The sequence below is a fragment of the Rhinatrema bivittatum genome, chromosome 5, assembly GCF_901001135.1.
Source record: "Rhinatrema bivittatum chromosome 5, aRhiBiv1.1, whole genome shotgun sequence".
Classification (NCBI taxonomy): Eukaryota; Metazoa; Chordata; class Amphibia; order Gymnophiona; family Rhinatrematidae; genus Rhinatrema; species Rhinatrema bivittatum.
The window spans coordinates 216,287,081-216,308,980 of record NC_042619.1 but is presented as its reverse complement, the minus strand read 5'-3'; the positions used below and the strand labels follow the sequence as shown (position 1 = coordinate 216,308,980).

Genomic DNA, 21,900 nt, shown 5'->3' with positions numbered 1-21,900 from the left:
GACAGCCCCAGCTGTGTAGTTGCCCTCGTGTCTTAACACTTCATTTTAGCCTCTCTGGCATTCATTCGGACAGCCCCAGCATTCACCGGATAGGGCACCGTAAACTCTTAAACCCCGCTGCTGCTGGGTCATGCCGTCTCTTCGCCTTTTTGACAGAGGGGCCGGGCTTACCCCATGCACTCTTGGAGTCCATGACGCAGTGGGAAAAACAGTGCCATCACGCCGAGAGTCCTGCTTAAAAGCCTGGTGAACAGGGATGCAGTCTCTTACCCCCCCCCCCTCCCCCGCCTCGCACCAACTCACTTTTACTTTGCGTAGTCACTCCTGGACCAACCAAAGGAAACCCAGACAGGCAGGATGGGCAATACTTGTGGCACGCTGAGCGCTCCAGGCTGCATTGTGCGTCTACTGACACAGCCCCACGGAGCAAGGGTCGGTGACAAAAACGCTTCCACCCTGGTGAGGTGAATGGGAGCAGGGCACTGGGGCCGGGCCTCCTGCAGGCCCAGGATCCGTGCCGCCATTACAGAATAAAACCCTTGTAATTAAAAGCAAAAAAAATATATATATATATTCCCATTCCAGGTTCCAGCTTCAGTGCAGAGCTGAATATTGATTACAAACAAGGATAAACTCCACTAATCCAATCCGTACATTATCTGTTTTTTAAAAAAGCCTCATAACAGGTACATCCTTCTCGGGGCGGGCGACTGTCCTCTAGGGTCCATCCCAGCTCCGTCAGGCATGCAGAGGTCTGGCACAGCGCTGGAGAGGGAGCCGCTGTCACTTTTTTTTTTTTTTTTTTTTTTGCTATTTGTACCCGGCCCAGCCTCCGGCTCTGCGCGTCGCCGGCGCTCACAAGGGTTCTCTGCACGGCAGCCGCTTCACCAGAGGGCGGCTAGGTCGGCAGATAAGAGTCCTGCCACCCCGCTTGTCCTTCTGCATTTCCGTCCTCAGCCCCCCCCTGGGCTTGCTCCACCCACTTCCTGTGATGCAGCGCTCTCTCCATGCAGAAATACTTCCCTGCATGACTCCCGCGTCTTCCCCCTCTCACCCACCTTCCCTCCTGGGCTTTTCTTGTAGATCTTTTTACATCTTAAAACCCAAAATTATCTCCAATTTTAAATGGATTTTGAAAGTTTCTCTCACATGCTCCCCCCTTCCCCTCCTCCAAGGTTTACACATGGAGGGGCATTAGGTCTCTCCCGTGTTTCCTGGTAGCTGCCCTCTTCACCACCTCCATCCGGTCCATCCCCGCACAGATTTATACAACGGCACTATCGCCTCTCTATCCACGGGCTATTCCTCTCCCTGTGCACCCTGGGCATGAGCTGGGAGTGCGCGCTGTCCCCGTGACCTTTGTAATAACATTTTAAAAGTCACCTTTGAGACGAATTTCATCCTGTTTTACTTACAGCGCTCCGGTTTTACCCCCCCCCCCCCCGCTGCTAGGGATTATAATCGGGGGACACCCGACCCCCCCCCCCCCCCCGCGAGTGCAGTCACTAAAGATGTGGCTTTCCCCTTCTCTCCAGCTCCCGCCGCCCCTCCCCCTCCCATGCACGCTCTTGCTGCCTTCAGTCACAGTCAGCCGCGTGTTCCTGTGCTCCCGCAGCTCGGGGGGACATCCGCGCAGTTAGTGGCGGCATTGGACGACGGAGAGACAAACCCAAGCCACAGTTGCAGGTGTGAAGGGGAAGCAGTAGCAGAATGGGGACAGAAAGCAGCGGGTGAGGGGGGGCGGGGAGAGGTAGGGGGAACAATCAGCCCAAGTGACTAAAGAGTTAATTCTGCAGCTCACAGGGAAAAAAAAAAAGAAAATAAATCCGGAGCTGCGCTCTGCCCTGCTCTCATGCTTCTTCGCAATCCTCCTCCATCCAACCCTGTCTGACCTTTACTTTGCCTTTAATTCCTGCATCCACCCTCACAGCCTCTTAACGCTGCTCTCCACAAAGATCTTTCTGCGACCCACTCCCAATTTTCCCAAAGGCGGCAATCCCTGGGAGTCACTAAGCAGCAGTGCGCAGGCTTAGGGGCGCGTGCGAGAGCCTCTCCGGCAGCGACCCTCTCCTACTCCTTAAGAGGGAAAAGCACTGCTCCATGCCGTAACAGATTCCTGCGTCCAGCTTCACGTCTTTCCAGTGCAAAATTTAATTTAAACCCACAGACTGCTTTTTTTTTTTTTGGACACGCCACTACAAAGGGTACAGAACACGTAAGAAGCCACCGGAGCCTCTAGAAGGTTCTTCCTTCCGTGCAGCTGGTGCTAACGTGGTACAAGGCCCGCAGAAATGCTGCTGTGCTGTTCGTCAGCAGGACCTTGCGTAAGCAAGCAACGAATACAGCAGCTTCAGAAAAGTCAGGCAGGAAAGCACCCGGGGGGGGGGGGGGGCAGACAAACAGACTGTTTAGTAAAGCAGAGGACAGAATTCCTGCAGTGTGGGGAAACCTGCACCGCAGACGCCACCGTGTCACGCTCGCTCGTCCTGAAGGAGAGTGATAAGGGGGGGGGGGGGGGGAGGGGAGGGGTCCCTGCACATCTCAAGGGAGAGTATTAAAAGTTTTAAGAGGGAGGAACTTGCCTCGTATCCCAGCCGTGCCGCTCTCTGCAGTAGGGTCTCTCCGGCATTTTTGTTGACGATCAGTCGGCGAGCCTCCGGAGGCATGGGACGACAGGGTGTGGCCTCTGGAGGGGGGCTCAGGAGCTCCAGCAGCGACGCTCGAGGCTCGGGCGGCGGCGACGGGGCCTGCGCTGCTCCAGCACACAGCTTCTGCTCCTGCGGTGCCACCGGCGACAGGTCGCAGCCCGCGAGGGGCTCCGCTCTCTTCTTCACTCTCCTGGTGACGGCGACCTGCCAGAATCGGAGCGGGTGTGAGTGTACAGCTAGGGGGGAACGCATTCTGCCGTCTAGTAAAACACATCCGCTGGTTTCACTGGAAATTTACTGCCGGCACAGTCACCGAAAGACTCCCAATGGAGGCGACAAAGGCGCCCGCGGAATTTACAAGCAATTCCCCTTGAAGGCTCTCTGCAATACGCTGTGCCGCCTCCTCCCTCCTCCTCCACCTCGTGAGCCGAGTCCAGAGGCAGTGCCATCCCACCGGGGAGGGGGACTGGGAAGGGAACAGGAATAATATTGCTGCTAAGAGTTGAGTCCGCAGGCCACCCTCGAGGCCTCGCTTATGCTCGGGTCTGCTCTGAGTGAGAGTCGCCTTTCTGGCCCAGGGCAGGAGAGCACAGCATTCATCAGAGACTGAGGAAAAAGCAAAGGCTTGCGGTCTACAACTTGGGCCTCAGGTCAGCCTGAGCTTTCCAGGTTATTTCCTGGGTTGCAGGAAGGACTGGAAAGGGTGACTGCCCATCTACTTTAATACCTCACAAGCTGCTAAAGCTCTCAGTCTCTCCCTTCACACCCCCTAGGCCTGATGTAATAAGACGTGCGCTACATTTTCGTGCACACTTTCTCTATTCACATACATACAAAAAAAAAAAGAATTAATGTCTAATGCAGTAAGCTAATGGTATACAAATACGATGGGGGTTTTAAAAACGTGCACTAACCCAAAAATATGAACCCCTAAAATGTGCAGCATAAACCATGATTTGTGCACATAAAACAAGTGAAAAAGAGCACTAGACAGGTGCAAAGGTAAAAAAAAAAATAAAAAATATGCTTCTCTTTAAAGCAGGCACTTAAGCACAGTTGTCACCATTGGTGCAAAGCCTGTTGCATGTGTGACAGTGTGTTGTGTAAGCTTTTTGAGGAAGGAACGTTTTGCAGTGGAATTGTTATATGTACAGCTGTCTATATGGCCTTTGGGGAAGGGACTTGTATTAGCAAGATTGTCACTATCATGGGGCGCTCGCTGTATCCACAACTGTCTCGCTATCTCCTGATGTTTCTCTCGTTTGCTGCATAAGGCCCGGCAGCCCTACCCCCTGTCACACTGCTGCTGTGCTCTCCTGCCTGGCCAACAGTTCTGCGGGTCTCCCAGGTCTTGGCAAAGCCAGAGAAGAATGAGGTGACAGCAACAGACGGATGCTGCGTGATGGTTACAAATATGATGGTATAAGTGCCTGCCCCAAAGAGCTTACATAAACACAGAATCTGCACAATCAAACACTTCTGCGTCTCTGATGAGGGAGTCCCGGACTCAGGTAATCCACTGGTTATCTTGGTGTTTTTAAACTTGGAAATTTTACTTCTGGGTCAGAGATGGAGTAAAGAAAACCGGAAGGCTGGCTTTCCACCCCAGAAGTGGCTGCAGTGCATGTCCAAAATCTTCCAGTTTTCGTGGGGGGTTGGGAGACACTTTGGATGGGAGACATTAAATCCTGAGATACAAGGTTGTGATTTCCTAGCACAGACTCAAGCATCCCTCACCTTCTCCTGCAGGTCTCCAGTCTCGGGGGCCTCGTCCCCCGTCAGCGATGCCCTCCGCCTCCTTTCCTGCAGGCTCAGGTGTTTGGTTTTGCAGTGCCGTTTGCCCGTTGGCTTCTCGCCCTCGCTGGATCTCTGCAGCAGGACGGCGGCGGCAGCGGCAGCCGGGGTTCCCTCCTGCGTCACGTCGGACTTCTGGCCCTCCGTCGGCCTCTGCTGCCTGCAGGCTGTTGCTGGGCTTGGCGCGGCCTCTTGCTTGCCGACCGGCGAGGCGGAGGAGAGACTTCTCGTGCGTGGCGATGCAGGGAATACGGAGAAAGCAAACCCTGGAGGTGGGGAGGAAAAAAGGTTTAAACACGCTGCACACGCAAGCTACTCAGGGTGGACCACCCTTAGCCGCACGGATGTCTAATTTCTTCCACAGTGCTACACCGGCAGTTACTGCACATTCATTAAAAAATAAATAAATAAATAAAAGCTCCATGTCACACACGAGAGACTGCGCCTGTCCTAGTGTCAGTCCATTCCGTATCTAGGCAAACTCGGAACAAATCCCTAGATGCAGTGGGGTAAGACCAGGACTGGATCTGCCTGACCTGGGTGACACGGAGCTTATTGGCAACACAACCTGTAAATTACCACATTGACATGCAGAACCTGAGTCAGAAAAGCTGTCTCGGCCCAGCGGCCTAGCCATACCTTCCTCGGCGTTGCTTCTTTTGAGGGATTCTTCAGACCAACTTCTGCTGATGTCCACCTCTGTTCTTTTCCTGCCGTGTCTGTCTTCTACCAGGTCTTTGACCTTGACCTCTCTTTCCATGGCCTCGGTCACGTCGGTCCTGCCTTGCTGGCCTGTGCTAATGCACAGCGGCCCTTCTGGGGAGACCTGCTGTCCCCACAGTTCTCGCAGGTGCTGTAGGTGCCGCTGCTTTTTGGGGTGAAGCCCTGTTAGCTCAATGCGCACTTTCAGCTTGGTCACCTCACTGCACAGGGGCTCGAAGTGCTCCAAGGGACTGGTGGTCATTTCCTTCTCAGGCCAGTCATCTAACAGGGAAAGAACCACACAGGTCAGCACAAAGGTGCTCCGCCGCTGCAAGCCACTCACGTCACGTGCACGCCCCTGCTCTCGGCAAGGTTCAGGCTTTGCTTTCTGGCATCTTGCGTGCTCAAAGGACATTGATTTTGCAAGGTTAAAGCTACAGTGCCTCCATCACCACTACAGGCCTTTAGCTGCCCGGATGACCAGTTACACGAGCAATCACGGCTCTACATTGGCCAAACGCTTAAGGACCTCAGACGACAAGGCCAAGATTAGTGAACAGACAATGTGCAACACCCCCATCCCCCACCACTTCAAAAGGGCAGCGTTTAAAGTGACTGCAGAAGTGCAAAGCCCCTGCGGACTCTACCAATTTTCTAAAGGTGCCGATACACCTTTGCCCCTGCTTTTTGTGAGGATGCTTCTTCTGGGTAAAGTTATGTGCATGCTTTTCAAAATGTAGACGTCCTTGCAGCTCCTCCCCAACCCCACCTGGGAATTCCTGCCGTCATCGTGGGTATGATAATGCACTTAGAGGCAGGACACTCAGAAACCGTACCAGTATATAAGTTGGCAATCTTCAGAGGACCCCCCCCCCCTTTCCCTGTGGAAACAGCTTCGAAAATGACCCTTCAAAAGGATGGTCTGCCACTGTTTCAAGGGAGGTTTCTTTACCTTTGGAGCTCTTCCTTCGTTTGGCCTTGGACCCGTCTTCTTGGGATCCCTCCACGCAAGCTTCATGGTGACAGCTATCTCCATCCTGTCTCTCACTCGAGCGCTTTCGTTTTCGGTTCAGCTGACTGAAACGATCCGCTTCGAGCTCCCCTGCCCTGTCTTTGCTCTGCTTGTACATCATGTGGAGTCTCTCCAAATAGCAGCTCTCCATGGATGCTTCTCTCGCCACCAGAGTTTCCTGGTTGCTGCCTGTGCCGTGGAAGCCAACTGCAAGGATAAGAGGAACAGCTTAGAAAATCAAATCTCTTTATCAGGCCCTCTCTCTCCGACCAGTTTTGCTACTTTGCAAGCCAGTTCTCCTCTACTACTTGCAGTTTATCCTTTGCACCAGACCTAGAACCACAGCTTTATCTGCAGAGTCTGTCGTTATTGACGACTTAAAGACTCACAGGGCTCTTCACATCACTTCTCTCTCTCTGTGTCTATGAGGAGCAGGGACCTTAGGATGTATTAATGCTGCAATGAAGGACTGGACCCCCTACCATGTTCCAGCATTTTCCTAGTCCCCGTGGTCCTCTAGCCACATACAAGCACCACCGTGGTACTTCACTTCTGAGCAGATGACAACAGGTCAGCCCCTGGTGCTGAAGGAGGATGATTTGTACTTCTGCTCCTAGCACCATCCTTACCCTGCCTGGTGGGGAGCAGGTGTGCAAGGAACAAGCACAAACGGCAGGAAGAATCCCTGCTCAGTGACTGGCTGTTGCTCAAGGTTTTTCCTATCCCTGTACAAAGGCGAGTGGGGGTGGAGGGACAGACGGAGGGGAAATTAATCATAACGGGACTTTTTCTTTATTACTGCAAGTCATGTAACGGCACAGCCTGGCAAGTCTCGGGCGAAGGAAAGTACTTGGGCCTTCAGCCTCACAACAGACCCTGGCGCAAACCTGCCCACCTCTCCCTCCCTCCCTCCCTCCCTCCCTCACTGGATGGGATACGGCTTAGCCGAGCGCACAGCTGGGAGTGCTGAGCACTGGCTACCGTCCCTCAAAGAGGGAGTCACTTTAGTTAGGCTTTGCAAAATACCCTGCATTTCAGACGGCTTTGTCATGTTTCACAAATCGAATTAAAAAGGGCTTTTGCTTGCGATTCTGATGCGGGTTTGAAGGTCTCACCCGCTCACTGAACCCAATATAGGGGGGAACACCGGTGCTCCTAAGCACTCTGGCCAGTCTGATCTAGCACAAGAGCCGGAGCCACGGAAAGAACCTCTGAAACAGAGCCCAGCAGTCCCCGCCCTCCCCCCACCCCCGGCCATCCGCCAGGCAGCAGCAGGAGGCTGGAGGCAAGGCACTGCACCATCCCAAAAGACACGTGAGCGAGCAGGAAAGGATCACAGGAAGAAGAAACGGGCCTTCCGAGGCCACGACGTCGGCAGAATGCCCTGCTTCACACATTCACCATCTTGCAGCTTCCCAGCCTCATTTGTAAGTAAGTTTCAGTCTGAAGAGAAGGCAGATATTGGCCTCACCATGGCTGTCTGCCTGGTTTATTTATGTATTTGATTTCTATTCCACCTTTCAGACGTGCTCAAAGTGGATTACGTTCAGGTACTGAAGGTATTTCCCTGTCCCCGGAGGGTTTACAGTCTAACAGGCTGATGCAATAATCTGTGCGTTAAGAGCTTATGTGCTGAATTTCAGCGCACAGTTTTAACTCTCCATGCAGCAGGCTAATGATATGCTAATGCACTGGGAGTTAAAATGTGTGGTCAGCAAAGGTTGAACATGCATTTTAACTCAGGCGGGGAGGGGCTGAATGGGAGAGAGCACATAGAGCACATCTCTCCTTGCACGCCTAACTCAGGAGCACACCTCTCCTTGCACGCCTAACTCAGGAGCACACCTCTCCTTGCACGCCTATCTCAGGGGCACACCTCTCCTTGCACGCCTATCTCAGGAGCACACCTCTCCTTGCACGCCTAACTCAGGAGCACACATCTCCTTGCACGCCTAACTCAGGAGCACACCTCTCCTTGCACGCCTATCTCAGGGGCACACCTCTCCTTGCACGCCTAACTCAGGGGCACACCTCTCCTTGCACGCCTAACTCAGGGGCACACCTCTCCTTGCACGCCTAACTCAGGAGCACATCTCTCCTTGCACGCCTAACTCAGGGGCACACCTCTCCTTGCATGCCTAACTCAGGAGCACATCTCTCCTTGCACGCCTAACTCAGGAGCACACTTCTCCTTGCACGCCTAACTAGCTTGTTATCTCCAAAGCACCTTAAGCTCCTCAAGCTGCGACTGTTTTTCCATCTGGCACTGGGAAGAGCCACTACTAGCAAAATAAAAATACAAAAAGTTTTTGATTGGTTGCTACAATGCACAAAATGCTAATGATTTTGGCTCAGATATTTTATTTCCCCAGGAGATAATAAGGTGGAAAGATGTTTTTGAAAGCCCTTTCCACCTTTCGAGAGCTCCAGAGAGGCAGTGCCGTGACTCGTGGAAATGGAGCATGGACTTGAGGGAAGTTTGTTAAAAGGAAGGGGGCAAGGGCGTATCTCTGGCTGTACGCCTAAAGTTGGGAGCATCTCTCTTGCTGTGCTCCTAGCTGACTATCTGACCACAGTTAGGCTTTAAAAAAAAAAATAAACTCACTGTTGAGCTTCCATCGCTTTGTCCCCAAAGTTGGTGGCAAGGGGGGGGGGGGGGGGGAGCCCTGGCAGTGGATCCAGCGTTAGCAACTTTACTCCAGCATAGGCCAGGAATTAAAGCCCATGTTTGTAAACGCACATTTTCTGCAGGTAAACCTCCTTCCTGCATCGGGGGAGGGGGACGTTTACCTGCACAAAACGTGCATTTTAAGTGTGGATACAACTGTGCGCTCAACTGAAGGCACTTTATTGCATCGGCCTGTAAGTTTGTATCCGAGACAACGGAGGGTGAAGGGACTTTTCCCCAAGGTCGCGAGAGTGGCGGTGCGAACGGGACCCTGGGCTTGCAGCCCGCTGGCTCTAACCACCGGGTTATGTCTCCGTCAATAAACATGCAGCTGTGTGTGCATGCATGCGGACAGACAGACGTGGGGAAAAGCAGGGCAGGGAGCGGAGGCATCCGACTACACTGGGAGCGGGGCAGGTGCAGGGCCTCTCACTACCTCCCTGAATTCACCGTTCCCGCTGAACACCAGCGGAGATCTGCTGGGAGACAGCGGCGGCCCTGCAGGGTCCCGCTGGGGATAACGCCAGTTTCTTGTTGCTTGGCATGGGGCTGGGCTCCAGTTTTTTGTGCTGAAGGTGCTCTAATAGGGCCGGGAGTTGGCAGTGGCAGGAGGGCATTGTCTCACACCATGCAGGCTAGTGAAAGAGCCACAGACCTGGGGGGAAGGGGAAGAGAATGGAAGGGAGAGAAATGCAGTTCCACCTTCCCAACTTGTTTTTTTTTTGTGGGGGGGGAGTTTTGCAGTTGAAAGAAAATGAAAAAAAAAAAAAAGTCTTATTTCCTGCCTGTTTCTTAGCTACGCTGCCTCCTGCATTGGTATTATTCCTAGGTCTCCTTTCCTTTTTGTCCTAATACATTCTCTTATCTTTTACAATCTGTGCAGTTTTTAAAATGGCAGTGCTGCCCCCTCCTTTTAACAAACTTCCCTCAAGCCCATGCTCCATTTGCACGAGTCACGGCACTGCCTCTCTGGGGCTCTCGAAAGGTGGAAAGGGCTTTCAGAAACATCTTTCCACCTTAGTATCTCCTGGGGAAATAAAATATCTGAGCCAAAATCATTAGCATTTTGTGCATTGTAGCAACCAATCAAAAACTTTTTTGTTTTTTGTTTGCTAGTAGTGGCTCTTCCCAGTGCCAGATGGAAAAACAGTCGCAGCTTGAGGGAGCTTAAGGTGCTTTGGAGCTAACAAGCTGGACACAGTGCAGTCCAGACGGGTACAGTGTGTAATGTCCGAGCAGGAATGGAGAGACATTTCTGCTCCTTCAACATTTTGCACAATCTTACGGAATGAGCCTTCCCAAGGCCTCCATGCTTTACTGGAAGAGCACTGCTGCTTTCCGGCACCCCTGGCATGATCTGCACAGATGCGGGGCCTGTCCGAGAGCCAGCTGCTAAATGCATTTGATCTCGGAGCAAGTCACATGACTAACGGCGCATATATCCCATAATTTATCATGTTTGTGCTAGAGAAATGCTCTGAAGGAAGGAAGAGGGAAAAAAAAAAGCATCGCCATGGCAACATTTACAAGTCTCCTTGGCAACAAAGTAGCTTGGTTGCTGCCGGCACAATGGCCAATGATTTCCATACAATACCAAAACACGTAAGCCACTTAAGGACTGTGAATGCTTCAAAATTCCCTCTTAGCCCATTAGCCTGGCCACCTAGTGTGCAGACGGGGCGTGGCGCGCCGTCCGGATCCCTCGCGCTCGCTGGCGCCTTCCCCAGATCGTACAAACACAAGAGTTCCCTATTCTCTGCCCGTTTCGTTTCGGCAGGACATCAAAGAGCTGCAGCCGTGGGTTCTCCGAGCGTGTTGCAAGCAAAATGGCGTGGCATCCGGAGTAATAAGCCCCCAAGCCACGGAGCAAAAAGGTGAACGCATCCTGTGATGCAACCTGCGTTGAACACGACAGAATCATGTGACAACCCCCTTAATACTCCAAACGGCCAAAAAAACAATTATTTTTACAAATCTAAAACAAAATCTTCTCTTTGGGCACTTAGAGGCACAGAGTAGGAACGAACGCTTATAAACTGCCCGGCCAATACCAAAATCGCTTTCTATAAATATTCTGATTGCACAGAGCACTCCACCAAGATGTACTAACCCTCTGTCTAGAACACTGCCCGATCCCTTGCTTTCATAATCTGGGACCCGTATGCTTGTTAAGCTCTTTGGGGCAGAAACCGAGAGCCAGTAAAAAGGTGCAGAAATCCAACAGAACAATACACGATAGAGGTGGAGGACGGTACTGATGTGCATCAGTCAAGGGAGGACACCTCAAGGTGATCAAATCAGATGACCTCAGTGAAGTAAATCCACATGACAAGGCAGTGGTGAGAGCCAGAGGGACACGGGGGTGCACAGAGAGAGCTAGAAGTAGGAGGGAAAAAAAAAAAAGGATGCGATAATGCCTCTGGTGAGACTGTATCTCCATAAAGGATAATAAAGACGAAGCAGTCCAGAGAAGGGCTACCAAAATGATGCAGAGTCTACGCCATAAACCCCACAGAGAGAGAGAGACTTAAGGACCCAGCTATGTATACCGGAGAGGAGAGAGGCATTCAGATACTTCAAAAGGTGTAAATAATGCACCAGAAGAAAACATTTTCCAGTAGAAAAGGTCATGATATGCGGCTCAGGAGGTAACAAAAGGCAATACTTCACGGTACAAGTGGTGGAGGCTGGCCTCCCAGAAAAGATAATGGAGACAGAGTTCTAGAATTCCTGGGATCAACACGGAAAATCCTGGGCTGGGAGGACGGAGCCGGAGGTCAGCTGGGCTCTGCGGTATAATAGCATCAGCTTTTATTTCACGCTACTCCAAGCAGGTTACTGCAGGTCTGGCATGGACGGAGAGAGATGGTGCCTTCCGGTTCTTATCTGTCATCAATTTCTGTGTGTTTGTGCTGATGGAATTCTGGTTTAACGCTCCCTGCACAAAGAACGGAGCTGGCTACGCTTAAAATGCTTTAAAAGCAACGATAAGATTATCAGCTGAGCCCATCAGTAGCTCTGTACCTGGAGGAGAAAAGTTGCAAAAAAAAAAAAATGCAAAGCAAGCCGAGTTCTGCCCTGTAAAGGCCCCTCCATAGGTGGGAAGATCTGACAGGATCCCCGCAGTGCATCCGGACGTGGGCGTCCGGCTCTCTAACAGCCAATGGCAGTAGAAGAGTCTTATACAGAGACCAAACATTAAAACCCAGATGTTCCGTGGTACCGGATCTCCAAAGGGAGGAATAAGCGTGCCAGGTTTTGCTGCCGACATGAGGTTTATACACTGGGCACATAAGGGAGGAATTTAAGGGGGTAATTCTGCTCCTACCCCACACAGGTTCCGCAGGTGGGGGCGGGGTGAGATTCACATGCATACCTTCCATGTGGTAAACCCACATCTGCTCTCGAACATGCGGGTGGGGGGGGAGGGAGGGGAGAGTCTGATTTGTGTACACCCACAAAAGCACATTTATGCACACAAATCCTCTTGTAAAATCTGGTTAATACCTCCTCATCTTTTAATCTATGTGAGCTGTATGAAAATGACCTCTAAATGCCCAAAGGTTTTACGTATCCCCATTCTTCCCCTCTTCCATCTAGCCCAGCCATCACAGCAATGTCCTTGACCAGAACCTGATACACATGCACCCCCCTGCCTGGCCACTAGGGGGCTGCCCACTGTGCAATGCTGGAGACCTTTCAGGGGCTATGAGTGCTACTTCCACAGCACCCCCAGTCCTGGGAAGGAGAAGCAGGGTATAGGAATCAAATCCAGGTCTCCTGCACACAGCATCACCTCTGAACCAGGCCAGGATAAACAAGTAGGGATATTACAACAGGGAGGTTTCCTGTTGAGGGGATTTCCCTGGGAAGCATCTCCAGAGCAACCGTATGAGGTTTTTCAAAACCCCGCATGCTAGAACTACCCTCCTGTATGGGAAAAAGCCAAGAATTCAATGGCTTTCACATGGTGTTATCAGAGAACGTGAGACAGATAAATTACGGCCAATGGCTTGCACTAGCACTAGTGTTTCAGCCTAGCCTAGCGGCAGAGCCCAGGAGTAAAGCCCCAGAGCACGCGAGGATGAAGAAAACCTCAGAGGGGCCTGTGGCAGAGTCAGAGTGCAGAGAGGCGGCTGCACCATCGACCGTGGCCTCAAACAAAACCTCGGGGGTTAGAAGTGCAGACCAGGTTTACCTGGAACGATCTGCCTAAGGTAGATATCAGATTTATTCCCAGCTGCAGGATCCCAAGCAAAGCACAAAGACCTTCATCCAAAGTGAAGTCACGATAGACAATAACATGGAATTACGAACCCTTTGGGTTTATGTTCATTCAAGTGTCCTGCTGGGGTCAGAACAAGGTCCATCAAACCCAGCATTCTGTCTCCGACAGAGGCCAATTCAAGCCACAACTACGCATCAGATCCCCAATAGTTGATCTATTTCTTGTATCTCACCCCCCGGAATAAGCGCTGGCTTTGCCAAGTCTACCTGGCTATTAACTATTTATGGACTTTTCCTTCAGGAACTTACCCAATCCCTTTTAAACCCCACTATGAGGCCGAAACAGAAAGCCCCGCGGGAGAGCCGGCGAGCACCCACTCTCCCGACGCGCACCCAGGCCACTCTCCTGGGCGTGCGATTCAGAAATTGAAAATATTCAAATGAGGGCCCGCGGTAAAAGGAGGCGTCAGGGACACTAGCGCGTCCCTAGCACCTCCTTTTCGACAGAAGCGGCGGTTGTCAGAGGGTTTGACAGCTAACACTCAATTTTACCGGCATCGGTTCTCGAACCCGCTGACAGCCATGGGTTCGGAAAACGGACGCCGGCAAAATTGAGCGTCCGTCTTCCAACCCGCGGGCAGATTTAAAATTTTTTTTATTATTATTATTTTTTTTTTTTTTTACTTTCGGGGCCTCCAACTTAATATTGCTATGATATTAAATCGGAGGGTGCACAGAAAAGCAGTTTTTTCTGCTTTTCTGTACACTTTCCCGGTGCAGGCTGAAATTAACTCCTGCCTTTGGCAGGCATTAATTTCTGAAAGTAAAATGTGCAGCTTGGCTGCACATTTTACTTTCTGTATCACGCGGGAATAACTAATAGGGCCATCAAAATGCATTAGCATGTTGCGGGCGTTATTTGTTTCGGGGGTGTTGGACGCACATTTTCCACGCACTATTACCCCTTACTGTATAAGGGGTAAAAATAGCGCGTCGAAAACGCACGTCTAACCGGGGGCTAACAGTGCACTCCACTGGAGTGCACTTTACTGTATCGGCCTGTATGTTAGTTGCCTTGACCACATCCTCTGGCAACAGATTCCATACCAGAATAAAAAAACACTTCCTGTTATTTGTTTTAAATCTACTGATTGCAAGTTTCATAGCTGGTCCCCTAGTCCTAGTGTTTGAAATGAAGAAATTACTTACCTGATAATTTCATTTTCCTTAGTGTAGACAGATGGACTCAGGACCAATGGGGTTTATGCTCTCCTGCCAGCATATGGAGACGGAGTCAGGTTTCAAAGCTGAAGTCACCCAAGATACACCCCTGCAGTAACCTCAGCCCTTCAGTATTCTCTTCAAAAGCCACCATGGACATACTATTAAAAAAAAACTTGATTAAAAACAGATAACTATAACTGTACTCAACCAAACAAACACTGAACCCTAGTAAGATTCTAGATGCCCTGATCTAGGGACTGGATGACAGAATCAATATTCACCCCATGGGCGAATCCTTGACACCATTCTTGGGCAGCCGTGACCGGATTGTTGAGACCATCAGTGTACACTAAGGAAAACGAAATTATCAGGTAAGTAATTTCTCCATTTCCTAGCGTGTAGCCAGGTGGACTCATGACCAATGATAAGTACAAAAGCTACTCCTGATCAGGGCGGGAGGCTGCCTGTGGTCTGGTTAACACCACCTTTGCAAAGGCTGAATCCACTCAGGCCTGTATGTCCAGGCGATAGACCCTGGAGAAGGTGTGCAAGGGAGACCACGTCACCACTCGGCAGATATTGACGGGAGACAGCAGTCTAGCCTACACCCATGAGACCGCATGAGCCCTAGTGGAATGAGCTTTAACCTGAAGGGATAATGGCTTTCCTGCCTCCACATAGGCTCCCGTGACCACTTCCTTAATCCAGCAAGCTATGGTAGCCCACGAAGCTAGTTCGCCCTGATGCCTTTCACCGTGAAGGACAAACAGGCAGTCCATCTTTCGGACCAGTTCTGAAACTTCCAGATACCGCACCAAATGTCTACTGACATTCACATGACGGAGGAGGTGGTATTCTTCCACGTCCTTGTTCTTATCTAGGGATGGTAACAAAATGGACTGATTCAAATGAAAGTCCGAGACTATCTTGGACAAGAAGGATGGAACAGTACAAAGCTGTAACGCTCCTGGAGTCATCCGAAGGAACAGTTCCCAACACGACAAGGCCTGTAGTTCAGAGATGTGACATGCCGAGCATATGGCCACCAGGAACACCGTTTTCAAGGTTAATAAATGTAAGGAAAGACTGTGCAGTGGCTGAAAGGAGGACCCTGCCAAAAACTTCAATTCTAAATTAAGATTCCACAAGGGAACTGGCCACCGTAGGCGTGGCCAGAGGTGCTTCACCCCTTTCAGAAAATGGGCCACATCCGGATGAGCCGACAGGCAGGTTCTATGCACCTCCCCCTGAAACAGGAGAGAGTCGCTACCTGAACCATTAAGGAGTTAAAGGTCAAACCTATATTTAAGCCTGCCTGCAAAAATTCCAAAATTAGTGGGATTTTGACCATCCAAGGGAACACATCGCGTTCTTCGCACCAGGCCTCAAATACTCTAGGGATGTAGAGAACTTCTTGCACGGAGTAAGGTGGCAATTACATCCGCCGAATATGCTCGCTTCATCAGGCGAGCCCTCCCAAGGGCCAGACCATAAGACAGAATCAAGTCGGATCCTTGTGAAGGACCAGTCCCTGCTGTAGCAGGTCCCTGTGCAGTGGGAGGCACAGGGGGGTCTCCACCAGGAGTCTCCACACGTCCGCATACCATGGACACCTGGGCCAAAATGGAGTTACTAGTAGGACTAATCCCCTGAGGTGCTTGATTCTGCAAATGACCCTGCCCAGCAGGGGACACAGAGGGAAAGCGTATAGCAACTCCTCTTCTGGCCAGGTCTGAATGAGAGTGTCGATCCCCAGGGTCCATTGATCTCTCCTGTGACTGAAGAATCAGAGAACCTTCATGTTGTGAGATGTGGCCAGCAGGTCGATAAATGGGAGACCCCAGCAATCTACTACCAGCTGAAAGGCTTTGGCTGACAACACCCACTCTCCTGGATCCAGATTCTCCCTGCTTAGAAAGACTGCTCTGAGTTGTCTTTTCCTGTGATGTGGAAGGCTGAGATCATCTGTAGATGTATTTCCGCCCATTCCATAAGGAGGTCTATCTTTTATGACACTTGTTGGCTTTTGGTTCCACCCTGGTAGTTGATGTAGGCTACCATCATTGTGTTGTCCAACATTATGCGGATCGCTTGACTCTGGAGTATGTGGCTGAATTGTACACACTCCAATCTGACTGCCTCGGCTTCCAGGCAGTTTATGTTCCAGAGGGTCTCTTCCTTCGTCCAACATTCCTGGGCAGTCAGTTCCTGATAGTGTGCTCCCCAGCCCCGGAGGCTCATGTCAGTTCAGAGAGGATAGGGATACACCCCTGCCCAGATGAGCTTCCTGCAGCCACTACTGGAGCCGAGAACATATTTCCATCAGTAAAAGGAGGTGAATTGAATAGTCTTGAGACTGCGGGGTCCATGACAGCAAGGAGCGTTGAAGTGGTCGTACATTTTTTATTTATTTAGGTTTTTTATATACCGGCATTCATGAGCAGAGCAGATCACATCATGCCGGTTTACATTAGAACGAGGGGTGCATAGAACAATAAAACTATAACAGGTGCATCAGGGTTGCAGTTACAATGAAACAAGGTAATAAAACTGGGAGAAGGAGAAAAGAGCAGTAAAGGGTTAAACATAAGTTAATAATTATTTACAGAGCCAATTGGCTCCATTGTTTGGGAGGAAATGGAGGTGGTTAAGAGTTGTCTGGGACGGCTTCTTTAAATAACCAAGTCTTCAATCTTCGTGATACATGTGCCCTCGCCCTCGTGATACATGTGCCCTCGCCCATGGCACTACTTCCAGGGTTGCTGCCATCAAACCGAGAACTTGGAGATAGCTCCACACCATCAGACATATCGTGCTCATCAACCGACAGACTTAGGACATCAACTTCCTTATCCATGTAGTCAGAAGGAAGACCTTGCCCTCCTTGAGGTTGAATCGGATTCCCAGATATTCCAAGAACTCGGAGGGTTTGATTCTGCTTTTGTCCAGGTTTACGACCCAAGCGAGTTCCTGAGGAATGGAGGTCACCCTGTTGGTCACCTGGAGACTCTTCCACGGACTTTGCCCAGATCAACCAGTTGTCCAAGTACAGGTGCACCAGGATTCTCTCTTTTCTCAATGCTGCTGCAACGACCACCATAATCTTGGAAAATGTTCTGGGGGCAGTGGCCAGGTCAAAAGGGCAGCGCCCGAAACTGATAACGGTGACCCTGTATTGCTGTGTAGGAAACGTTGATTTCTTGACAGATTGGAATATGTAGGTAGGCCTCAGATAGGTTCAGGGAGGTAAGAACTCTCCCGATGTATGGATGTTATCACGAAGTTTAGGGCTTCCATGCGGAAATGAATCACTTGCAGATGTCTGTTGACGCTTTTGAGGTCCAGGATGGGGCAAAAGGAACCTTCCTTCTTGGGTATGATGAAATAGATAGAATAATACCCCACATTTTCCTGGGGCACAGGTACTGGGATTATAGCCCTCATCCTGAGGAACCTTAACAGGGTAGTCTCCACTGCCTGCTTCTTGTGCTGGGAGTGGAAAGGAGATATCATAACTTAGTCCCGAGGAGTGCTGCAAAATTCCAGTGTATATCCTTCTCGTATGACCTCCAGTACCCATTTGTCTGAAGTGATCTCGACCCACCATTGGTAGAAGAGGGACAGTCAACCACCTATCTCCTCGTTCTGAGAGTGGGTCAGCAAATTTTCACCGGGGGGTTTGGGACGAACCTGAATCCGAGCCTGCCCCTCTCTCGGGCTGTTGGCTCTGAAAGGACTGAGACCTCCCAAAGGGCAGAAACCTCTGAAATGTCGAGTTTCTGTAGGGGTGAAAGTGCTGGGAACCCTTGGGTCGACCCCTCATAGGCAAGGGGCACTGAAACTGCTTCCTCTTATCTTCTGGTAGCCGGGGTACTGGAGATTTGCCTCATTTACTGGTCAGCTTTTCCAAATCGCTTCTGAAGAGAAGCGATCCTTTAAAGGGCATCTTTGTAAGATTTGCATTGGAAGCTGCATCTACTGACCAATTCCACAGCCATAGCTGTCGTCTTGCTGCCGCCACAACTGAGGCCACTCCTCTGGTCAAGGTAAGGACTAGGTCCGAGCCCGAGTCAGGTAAAAAGGCAGTGGTGGGTTCCATAACCGCTCTGGAATTCGCTCCTGAGTCATCCACTCCCGAGAGAGAAGCAGGCACAAACAAGCTACCAGGACGCAACAAGAAGCAGGATATTAGGTCATTGCTATTGCGTCAAAGGCCTGTTTAAGGATGGACTCCATCCATCTACTGTGCGCATACTTTAAAGCCGCTCCTCCCTCCACTGGGATAGTTGTTCGCTTAAGAGATGGCACAGACCAGCGCATCCACTTTAGGGAAACGCAAATGTTCTCTCGCTGGGTATAGAGCTTCTAACGCTCATCCACCATTAAAATTTGCTTCTGCGGCGTCTCATTCCAGGTCAATCAACTCCTGTATGGCTTCCAGTACTGGAAAGTAGCGAGACACTTTACTTAGAGAAATCAGAATGGGGTTCTTCTTTAGTTCCGTCAGAGTCCGCCCCAGGAACTCCCAGGATCTTGAGGATCTGGGAAACCAGGGCCGGCAATTCATCTCTATGGAAAAACTGTAACATGGTCTGATACGGTTCTAAACCGGGGGAATTGCCCCATCTTCCAAGGAATCTGTATCCTCATCATCATCCGTGCCGCCCGGGTCCCTGCCAGGGACACCCTTTGTGAGGTGAGGCATGCCTCGAGGTCTGCCGGTAGGACTGGGAGAGGGAGGGCTTACCGGCTGAGGTTCTGTCCGGACAGGGGCAAGTGAGGTAGCAGACTGCACCTGTACAAAGGCTTAAAGGCCTTGAAAAAAATTCCACCAAAGAGAAGGCAGTCAGCTCCATGCTTAGTCCAGGAGGTACTTGCCACCGAATTTCCCTCTCCCATGGAAGATCCAGTCCCGGGGGTACTCAGGGGAGGAGCAGGCTCAGCAAAGTCCGGGGAGGCCAACTCTCCCTGGACTTCCTCACAGTGCAGCAAGAATCCAGGTCAGACTGTGCAGTCCTAATATGACAAGCAGCGCAAAGAGAAAGGTGCTTATGTTTCTTTGCTGCCGAAGCCACTGGCGACGGTAAGTGCGCGTTCAGTCGGCTCGCGCTTAAAGTTTTATGCACACAGATTTTGGACACCTACGCGGGCCACGGCGAGGTGCGCGCACAGCCCATGCACCTGGCTTTTACTTGTGTTCTGTGCCCTAGTGAGTTGTGTGCATGTGCACGCGTGTGATGTTATGCGCATAGCGCATGTGTAGAGCCGACACGCGCTGCATGTACCGACGCTCTGTGGTGAACAATACATCACGCACAAAAAGACGCATGCAATATGGCGCCACTGGGGCCTACCATGCGGTGTGCCGACCAAGCCTAAAGTGAGGCCTAGCCCACCGGGGTGCTACTCAACCCGCGCGGAAGCCCACTTCTCCTTACCCCAATAGGATCGGGAACGACATCAGTACAGGATGCCAAGCAAGGAGACCGGAGGAAGTCTTACTGAAACCCCTCCAATATGTCTCTGGATCGGGAGGTAAATCCTCTTCTCTCTCTTTTTCTTTAAAAACTTACCTGGGCTTAGGGCTTACCGGCTGAGTACAGAGATGGTCTCTGGCTGCGGGGGGCAGAGGGCTTAGACTGTCACCGCCGCACTCAGCTTCCTGCACCCGCTGCCTTTTAGCTGCTTGAGCAGCAAAGTCCACGCCGGGAACCAGCTACCGGACCAAGGAACACCTCTGAGGGATCTCGGAAATCACCTCAGGAATTCTCAACTGGGGGAGGGACCTTATGGTATCACCGTGGGAGAGCGGGGCTCAATATTTTCTGCAATTTAAAAGTAGATTTTTTTTTTCTTCCAAAAAGTACAGTGATCCCCGGAGGAAAAGCACAGGCTCTATCTGCTGGAGACAGAGAAATACTGAAGGGCTGAGGTCACTGCAAGAGTGTATATAGGGTGACGTCAGCACTGAAACCTGACTCCATCGCCATCTGCTGGCAGGGGAGCACATAACCCATTGGTCCTGAGTCCATCTGGCTACACGCTAGGAAAGGGTAAATAACCATTCACTATTTACCCATTCCCAAGCCTCTCAGGATTTTATAAATCTCAATCATATTCCCTCTCAATTCTCTCTTTTCCAAGCTAAAGCACCCTAATCTGTTTAGCCTCCCTCCATAAAGGAGCTTTTTCATCTTTGCAGCCTCTCTCTGTACTTTTTCTAATTTTTTTTTTTTTAGATGGGGGGTGACCAGAACTCTGCACAATACGCAAGGTGAGGTTGCACCATGGGTCTATACAGGGGCATTAACGATATTCTCAATTTTGTCCTCTGTTCCTTTCCAAATAATTCCTAACATTACATTTGCCCTTTTTGACCGCTGCCATGTAGAGATGTGCACTGATTTTATTTTTATATCGTTTTCGTTTCGGGTATTTTTGTGCTTAATTTCATTTTTTAAATGGTTTAGGGGTGTTTTTTCATGTTTCCCTAATTTCAGTTAGCGCGCACTAAGTCCCATTAGTGTGCACCAACACAAAATACTCATTTTTCCTAAATTTTGTCTTTTTTTTTTCCCCGTTTTGGGGCACTCCCGAAACAAGACAAAATAGACAATTTGGTTGTCATTGTCTATTTCGTCTAAAACAAATGCACATCCCTACTGCCATGCACTGAGCCAAAGATTTCAAGGTATTGACCACAAGGACTCAGAGGTCCTTTTCTGGGTGGCAACTCCTAACCTGGAACCCAGCATCGTGTACCTGTAGTTGGATTATTTTTCCCTGCGTGCATTACTTTGCACTTGTCCACATTAAATTGCATCTGCCATTTTGATGCCCAGTCTCCTAGTCTCACAAGGTCCTTCTACAGTTTTATGTATTTATATTTATATTATTTCAACAATTTATAGTCTGTAATTCATAAACTCCACTATGGTTTGCAATTCATCAACTCCACCCCTAAGTGGTTAACAAGAAAACACATGATGTACTTTCATAAAACAGACCTATACAAGACAAAGGCAGACGCTGATAACACAACTTACCCCTTCCTAAACTAAAATCTAACTAATGAGACTTTCCTAGTAAACTGGTTAAGTGTCAACACTTTTCCTTCCTCTAATGCAGAGTGGTCAATAAGCTACCCATTCAACTCTAAACAACCTAATTAGCAAATACCTGAACAAACGTCCACAACTGTATTAGTTCTCTGAATTTCAGAGAATGAGCTTCGTTTCTGATTACATTTGCTCTTGGATGCACGCTCTGGGCTCTGTCTCTCTGGCTGGGCCCCCTGGAGCCCCATTCAGCTGGACCTCGGGGACCCTTTCAGGGAATTCGGGGACAAGCAGAAGTACGTTGTCCCACTTCCACTGGGGCATTCACTATTCATTTTATGTCAGACGCATTCTTGGGGTAAGCGAACTGTGAACCACAGCTGGCATGTTCTAGCATGAGGGAGCCTCCCCTTACCTCTCAGTAAGATCTGCTCCATCCAATTTGCCAGCAGACAGACCTGCAAGAAGGGGACCAGGGATGTCCATTTAAATGACCCAGACCAGTGGTTCTCAGCCTGGTCCCAATGGACCCCCCCCCTAGCCAGTCGGGTTTTCAGGCTATTCATA

The 21,900-nt window shown here is 50.4% G+C and overlaps 1 protein-coding gene across 3 annotated transcripts in view; it reads right to left on the bottom strand.

Annotated features, from left to right (window-relative positions):
* Positions 1–21,900, bottom strand: part of BCOR (BCL6 corepressor) — a 71,873-nt gene that overhangs the window by 14,483 nt on the left and 35,490 nt on the right. For all 3 annotated transcript variants that reach the window (XM_029603164.1, XM_029603166.1, XM_029603165.1), the window contains 4 exons: positions 6,097–6,363; positions 5,082–5,426; positions 4,386–4,708; positions 2,583–2,852 (listed from right to left, as the gene is read on the bottom strand). In XM_029603164.1, the coding sequence (XP_029459024.1) occupies positions 2,583–2,852; positions 4,386–4,708; positions 5,082–5,426; positions 6,097–6,363 (1,205 nt within the window). The remainder of the gene's footprint in view (positions 1–2,582; positions 2,853–4,385; positions 4,709–5,081; positions 5,427–6,096; positions 6,364–21,900) is intronic.